This window comes from Strongylocentrotus purpuratus, unplaced genomic scaffold (assembly GCF_000002235.5).
Source record: "Strongylocentrotus purpuratus isolate Spur 01 unplaced genomic scaffold, Spur_5.0 spur5_scaffold_11, whole genome shotgun sequence".
NCBI lineage: Eukaryota > Metazoa > Echinodermata > Echinoidea > Camarodonta > Strongylocentrotidae > Strongylocentrotus > Strongylocentrotus purpuratus.
In genome coordinates, this window is record NW_022145596.1 from 12,239,925 (window position 1) to 12,248,201 (window position 8,277).

At 42.7% G+C, this 8,277-nt stretch overlaps 1 protein-coding gene across 1 annotated transcript; it reads left to right on the top strand.

Moving 5' to 3' along the window:
• Nucleotides 1–317: 317 nt before the first annotated feature.
• On the top strand, nt 318–6,897 carry LOC115922229 (extracellular matrix protein 3-like). The gene has a single exon (XM_030980663.1). It carries the CDS (start codon nt 515–517, stop codon nt 5,687–5,689), a length of 5,175 nt encoding a protein of 1,724 aa, XP_030836523.1. The 5' UTR covers nt 318–514; the 3' UTR covers nt 5,690–6,897.
• The last annotated feature ends 1,380 nt before the right edge of the window (nt 6,898–8,277 follow it).

The window sequence follows — 8,277 nt, forward strand, 5'->3', positions numbered from 1 at the left end:
TCAATTTAGATCAGTTAACTTCGATGTGTTGCAGGTCCTTCAAATCACTTTTTTTTCTTCATTCATCGTTTACTTGATAACTGGTTGTACTCAGTGCGTGCACGAATAAAGTGCTACATAACTAGACTGTGTACGTAGTAGACCCACAAAGAAACTTTATGCCTCGAGGACCAATCACCTTTTAGCGGAGTTTATTAGCCACGCCTACGGGCTATGCACGCATGCTCACAGTGCAGCGCTAACCCAGTTAGAGTACAATAGTGTTACCCACAAACTTTCATGCATGCATCTTGGTACTTTTTCGCCTGGTCTACGTTCCCCTCGCTCTTTCGCATCACTCTTGTTCAGGCTATCTCTCAGCTAGGACGTGTGACTGAATGCGGCGTCTGCTTGCTAAACTTTTGTGACTGGAGTTGGCTCGCAGGTGTGAGTTTTTTTTCTATCGTTAAAGCGTTTCATCGAGAGCTGTAAAGCGATTGAACTGTTCTGAAGTTCAGCGGCAGTTTTCTTCACCATGGCTTCGGCTTTCTTGTGTTTTCTTGCCGCTATCTTGCCCGGCTTGATAGCAGCACAAGGTACGTGGATTCTCGGTACCAGCGATGTAAGAACTGTTGAACCAGTCAACCCCGTCAACGGCGGAGCTAATCTTGGTGGAATTGACATCGATTCGTCGAGGGAAAGCAGAATAATTGTGCGAAATACTGGAATTTCTGTGCCGTTTGGACGAGAGAAAGCTATTGATCCCAACACGGAACTGGTTATAAATGTTGAGGAAGGTGATTTGTGTACCATCAAGGTGCTACCCAAGCAGAGTGAACCTCTCTCTCAGATTCCAGGCCGACTTGTACCATCAAATTTCCCCTGTGACTTCGGACCTGGTGAAGTTAAGTATGTGCACTTTGGTTCTCGTAAGCCCCAGACCGATAAGGTTACATTGCAGCTGAGATATGACACAAATACAGACACTTTCATCATCCCCTTCACAATAGATGTCCGTGTTGAATCCAAGCAGCTCGAGATTGTTACACGTAACGTGCCGCTTGAGGTTCAGGACCTCATGGGATTGAGTGATGCTCTTGATGCAGATAAATTGCAGTTTGATTACGACAGTGCTACCCAAGCCTGCAAGGTGACAGTGCTGAGCTCAAGCTCAGGACTTCCTCGCTATGGGATGGTCATGAACCACGACGAGCAAGGCCAAATGATCGATTGTGATGATTTCTTGGCACTTGGAATCCAGTACCGTCATACAGCAGCAACAGCATCACCCCGTGAAGATTACATTCCTCTCGTCGTAGAGCTCCAGAACCTGGATGATGGACAAGTGGTGAAGCAGGAATACTTCCAGAGCATGGTTAGGATCCAGAATGGAGAGGAAAACACCCCGCCCAGTTTGGTTCTCACAAGTGACATGATGATGGAAGTTGATCAGTTTGTGATGACTGCCATTACCCCTTCCATTTTGGCTGCTGAGGATGTCGAAACACCTGCTGATATGCTCATCTTCAACATCACCTCTCAAACCCTTGGACCAGATGATGGCATGATTGTGAGCACGGATGACCGTAACCAACCTATCACTTCTTTCACCCAGAAGGACTTGAAAGATCTGAAGATTGCCTACAAGCCCCCTCCCAGGGACACAGATGTCCAGAACTTCTACCAGATTGAGTTCGAGATCGTGGATTCTGAGCTGGCTACCTCTGAGCCTCACTCTCTCACGATTGTCGTCAAGCCAAAGAATACCCTTGCTCCGGTTGTAACAACCAACACAGGATTGGTGCTATTTGAGGGTCAGTCACGTCCTCTTTTGGGTGGCCAAAATCTTGGAATTTCTGATGAAGATAATCTTCAAGATGTGATCATTGCTCCTATCAATGGGTCAAGGTATGGTGAACTTCGCATTGGAAGCCAGCGCATCAAGCAGTTTACTATCGGGGACCTTATCGAAGGTGCTGTGACCTACCACCACTATGGAACCGACACATACAGTGACAACATCATTTTCCGCATGACTGATGGCCAGCATGAAGTTGAATTCCTCTTTCCAATCATCATTGCCCCTATTGATGATGAGTCACCAATCGTTGATGTCAACACCGGAGTGGTAGTGAATGAGGGTGGCGAGGTTCCTATCACAGGATTTGTCTTGAGTGCAACAGACATCGATTCTGATGATACTGAAATCCGCTTTGTTCTTGAGCTGCCACTATCTGATATGGGTAGCTTGTTTCTCCGTCAAGTTCAGATTCCAGTTGACCCCCAGAATTGGATTTCTCAGGACAATTTTTATGAGCGTGAAGTCACAGAATTTACACTTGAGGATATCCTGAATGGGCATCTCTTTTACCGACATGGTGGCAGTCACAACCAAAACCCAGTCTTCGACAGGATCCTTTTCAGAGTAGTTGATAGTTCAGATCCACAGCCAAATGAATCGCCTGTACAGGAATTCCTGGTAAAAGTAATGCCACAAGATTTGCAGCCTCCTGAATTGTTTGAAGGTACTTCTCTACAGCTCTCAGTTGATGAATTTCAACTTACTCCAATCTTGAAGAAGAATCTGAGGTTCACTGATATGGATAGCAATGATAGGGACTTGAAATACACCATTGTCTCTCCTCTGGCTGACTCTGATGTAAATAATCTTCTTCCAGTCGGTGATATTGTTCTTACTGATGAACCAGATGTCCCAATCAACATGTTCACTCAAGCTCAAATCAACCACATGAAAGTATCATACAGGCCACCAAGCACAGAACTAGGAATTGCTCCACGTGCCATTTCCTTCTCATTTGTTGTCCAGGATACTCAAGGAAACATGGGTACTCCTCACAGTTTTGTAATTCTGCTCCGTCCAGTCGATAACCAACCTCCAACAATCACCAATACTGGTGTTAAGGTGTTCGAGCGAGGAACCACCGTCATTGACAATACCATGCTTGATGCTATTGATCCAGACACAGATAGGAACTCTATTCGAGTTATAGTTGTACAACCCCCTCAATTTGGAGTTGTCAGTTTAGATGGTATTCCTCTTCAGAAAGGTGATGAGTTCACTCTGTTGGACATTGAGCAAGGAGTAGTGACATATGTTAGCGGTAATGAGGAAGAATTGTATGATGCTGTACATCTGGAGATCACAGATGGTGTCCATGTTGTGCCCATTGTAATCCATGTCAGCATATCTCCAATTGATGATGAAGCACCAACACTAGATCTCCCACCAGGCACAATTGGTTCTTTTCTGGAAGTTCAGGAGAATTCCTTCAGCCTCATTACATCTAACATTTTAAGTGCTTCTGATCCTGATACTGAAGATCTCCTCCTCAGCTTCATAGTAGACAGACAACCAAGAGAGGGAAGGATTGAGAGCAATGGTGCTTTAACCGATGTTTTCACCCAACAGGACATTGTCAATGGACTTGTTCGATACGTGCACACTGGAGGTGAAATTGGTCCTATCAAGCGTGAAGACTCCTTCAACCTGACCCTGTCTGACATGTCTCCTGACTGGATTCTAGGGGGAAACCAGATCACCCAAGTAGAAGTCTATGTTACCATCCTCCCAGTTGATAACCTTGCTCCCAATGTTACTATGGGCATCCAGTTCTACGTTGACGAATCAGGCAAAGGAAATATCAACATGACTCATCTCCAAGCTCCAGATATTGATACCGAAGACGATGACATCTTGTGCACCATAGTTGTTGCCCCAAGTACTGGATACCTCGAGAACATCGCTCCTGCACCGGGCTCTGAGAAATCTCGTGGTGGTATGCCAATCAGTGCCTTCAGCATCAAGGATCTGCGTTTGAATCACATCAACTATGTCCAGAGCATTCATCGGGGCGTTGAGCCTGAGGAGGACCAGTTTACATTCCGTTGCACAGATGGAGTGAACGAATCACCCAACTTCTTGTTCCCTATCAATATCATCCCTGTCAATGATGAGGAACCCCAGGTCTATGCTCGCTTGATAACAGTGGATGAGGGAGGGCAGCGAATCATTGATCAACCTCTCCTCCGAGCTGAAGATGGTGACGTCCCTGCTGACGAGCTTCACTTTTTCATTGTGACCCCACCTCAGCATGGTACCATCACATATACCAGACTTGAAGGCGACATTCCAATCCTGAACTTCACCATGGATCAAATTGCAAATGGCAATGATATCAAGTACATTCATGATGACTCTGAAACAACAGAAGATTCCTTCACCCTCTTGCTTACTGATGGAAAGTATGAAGTCACTAAGGAAGTCTTTGTCTCAATTTTGGACATAGATGATGAGACTCCTCGTCTTACTATCAACGATGGAATTGACATTGAAATCGGAGAGACCAGAATAATCAATAATCGAATCCTGAAGGCTACAGATCTTGACTCCCCTGATTCCAACCTCACCTACACTGTTCGCTATGGACCTGAGCATGGTTTGTTGCAGAGACTGAGCAAGTTTGATGGCTCTGTAGTCGAGAACATTACCCTTGGCATGAACTTCACCCAGTGGGAAGTTGACAACCAGCGCATCCGATATGTACACACTAGTGATGTTGGTGGTCGGGACCTCATCAAGTTTGACATTACTGATGGAACCAACCCACTCATTGACCGATACTTCTATGTGACCGTTGACCATATCGACAATGTCCATCCATCCATCATCAACGCTGGTGTAACTATGCAGGAAGGAAGCAGGGTTACCTTGACAACGAGCATCATCAGCACAAGTGATCTGAACAGTCCTGATGAGGATCTCCTCTTCACCATTACCAGAGCTCCAACCAAAGGTCATCTGGAAAGCACCGACAATCCAGGCATGCCCATCAACTCTTTCACTCAGCTTGATCTTGCAGGCAGCAAGATCTACTATGTGCACACTGCAGAGGATGAAATTAGAATGGACAGCTTCCAGTTTGAGGTTACTGATGGTTTCAACACTGTCGTCCGTACTTTCCGCATCTCTTTCACCGATATCGACAACAAGGAACCTGTGGTCCGCTACGATACTGTCCGTCTGCAGGAAGGCGACAACAAGCTCATCACCCCCTTCGAGCTTGCCATAGATGACAGAGACACTCCTGATACTTCCCTCCGCTTCACCATCACTCAGCTCCCGATCCATGGCAACATCTTGAGAAACAACACTGAACTTGTCACTGAGTTTACCATGCACGACATCAATGAGAACCTGATCAGCTACCAACATGATGGCTCTGAGCAGACCTCTGACTCCTTCTCTTTCATCGTGACTGATGGCACCCACAACGAGTTCTATGTCCTTCCAGACATCACCACTCTAACCCGCCAGCCGCAGCAGGTCCCCATCGAGATCGTTCCTGTGGACAACGGCGCACCCCAGATCGTGGTCAACCGTGGAGCCCCAACTCTTGACCTGCTTGGCACCGGAGAGCTTGGCTTCATGATCACCAACAAGTACCTGATGTCGGAGGACCGGGACAGTGTGGACAGCAGCCTGCTCTACGTGATCACCACTCAACCCCAGTATGGCTACATCATGAACATCGCTCTTGGAAACATCTCCATCACCAACTTCACTCAAAGTAAGTTCCATGTGGATGACTCTGTGAATGATGTTAGTTGCAAAAAATTGTCAGCTTATTACACACCCAGGGCAGCGTTCCATGAAACTGTCATAAGTACAAGTTCACTGACATACCATTGAAAGGTGTGTTAAACTTAGAACACACTTTTCAATGGGATGTCAGTGAACTTGTACTTACGACGGTTTCGTGAGAAGCTACCATGGAGTTCTCCAAATCGTATTTGTGCGATGTCCCTATTTGATAATAAGAGTCATAGAATATATAGACTTGGGTACTTGTTTGATAGCTTCCAAAAGAATCACTTAGCAAAGAATAATACAAATTTGACTTTTAATTTATAAGATTCTCAGATGTCAATAAAAGAGCATTTTGTGGGATTTCTTTCTCTCAAAGAACTACACAACATGTAATTATGTTGGATTTTAAATGGTAAAATGAAATAGAAATACTAAAAAGCTTGGAGATGAACCCAAAGTCTTTTTTTTTAATAAGAAGAAAAGAGAAGAGGATTAGTTGACAACTTTTTGTATCTGTAGATCATTTTTTTATGCATGTTGCTGTTTGGGTGTTATAGTGTTGAATTGGTATGAATTGGAACATGTACTTCTCAAATGTTTTGTTATACATGGATGTGACCTTTTGAGTACTTGTATGTTTTGTGATATCGAGCACATCATATCAGCTATCATTGAGAATAGTATATTAGTTCAACCTTGCTCTAAGTATCTTCTCAAGTTTTTGGCAAATAGATCTTCGGACATCTAGGTGTGAGCAAATAGTCCTTAAACCGTTTATACAACTCATTCAAGTAACATTTATAGACCAAGGTTATAGACCATGGGTACTTTGCAGATAAAGTAGACTTCTGGGGACTGTTTCACAAAGACCAAGTTTCCCTACAAGAACAAGATCCTTCCATAGAAATAACTTTAGCTGGTCTTTACTATGGATAGGCCAAATGGATTCTTCAAATTCTAATTAAAAAGCTAAGGAGCCAAACTGCCTTTTCTTTTCATTGCATAAATAATTTATTTAAAAAGCTAAGGACCCAAACTGCCTTTTCTTTTCATTGCGTGATTAGTCTATGATGAGCAGCTTAAGAAGTCTAGGGTGGAGTCTTTGCTCTTGAAATTGAGGTTGAGATAAGATTGTTCCAAAAGATTGGGATTATGATCATTGCACCAGTAACTTTCCATTGTGGTGTCCCTTTATTTAAGGGGGTGTGGCGTTTTGGGGGAAATATTAGTGGTTTCATCAAGGAACAGTCAAGATGGTATTTAGAAGGGGTTTTCATTTAATTGGGTTTGTAAAATCTTTAGTGAAAGTACAATTTAAGGGAGATGAGCATTTTCAATTGATTAATTAACAGGGTTGGGTCTTAAGTGCTTGTGTAATCAGGCAATACTTGAGAAAATTGTTTGGCGACTCTGTTAATCATGTAGGAGCCATGATGTGAATGCAGCTCTTTATGTTGCTTAACTAGGATTAAAGCTCTTACATTCTTTTGGGGAGGAATACATGATAGCAATGGGTACATGTAAATGTTATTGAATAAGGTAGTTATATCACCATAATTCTTCTTTAAACAGTATGGTATCCATGATTAGGCAAAATTTAGACGAAAACTAGAGCAACCTGAAACTTCTCATGAAGTCAACCTTTATCAGACTTTCAACTAATTTGATATTGACTCTCCATTTTCCCATGCATAGAAAGCTAGTTTTTACAGTGTTTGGCTAAATGCCTGACCTGTTTCAGAAGTACCTGAAATTGTCACAATTCAACAAAAAAAGGTGTGGACATTTCAACATTTCTCAACAGCGCTATCGAGTTGTAGTGTGCACTCTTCCAATTGTACCTGTGTTTGAATTTGGCACTTGGAAGCCTCATACCATCAATATTTCTAATAATTCCTCAAGTTTTCCCAGAGTGAAATTCAACATCCAGCCTATATCGGCATAGAGTCATTGGGTGTTGGTATGGGCTTTCTTTCATTTGAAGGTGTTACGGTATTGTACCTTCTTTTTTTGATGCTCCGATAACAAAGAGACAGTGGGGCGCCTGAATGACAAGCCTGATTCGTTTTGTGATTCCAAGTCCAAGTAGCAAAGATTTTCCAACGTACTAGCACTGCTGTCGATTTGCTTTCGGCTTGTTTGGTTAATTCTGGAGGTGGTATGGGGTGGGCAGGGTCAAGAGTTCAAGTTTTGATTTGATATTTCATGCTGATTACGGTGACATAGATCAGAGTTCTGATTGTTTACATATCAGTTTGGTACCCTTGGTATAACTGATCATACAGACATTATTTTTTGTTCAGAGGGATCTTAGAATTCTTTTGTGTACATTATGTAGGCCTACATGTATACTCTCCCAATACTTGTCTCCAGTTTTATGGAATGAAATTATTGGTTTCCCTTGAAAAGAATACCCCCAAAACAGATCAGTACTTCAGCTTTCTTATAAGAATATGAGGGATGAAATATATTCCTCCATCAATAAAAATTAGAATACTCTTGCAACAAGTCTTTAAAAACCAGATCTTTAGAATTCTAACCTCAATTTATTTACCATAAGAAAAAATTGTGAGAAGCAATCACATTTTCATATATTTAAACATAGTCTGGATGTTTATGAAAATATGTCTTTTATAACTAAGTTGCTTTGTATTTTTTCTTTTGGATGCACATCTTTAAGGTTTATTAAA

Coding starts and splice junctions, on each gene's coding strand:
- LOC115922229 (XM_030980663.1), top strand. CDS start 515: ATGGCTTCGGCTTTCTTGTGTTTTCTTGCCGCTATCTTGCCCGGCTTG.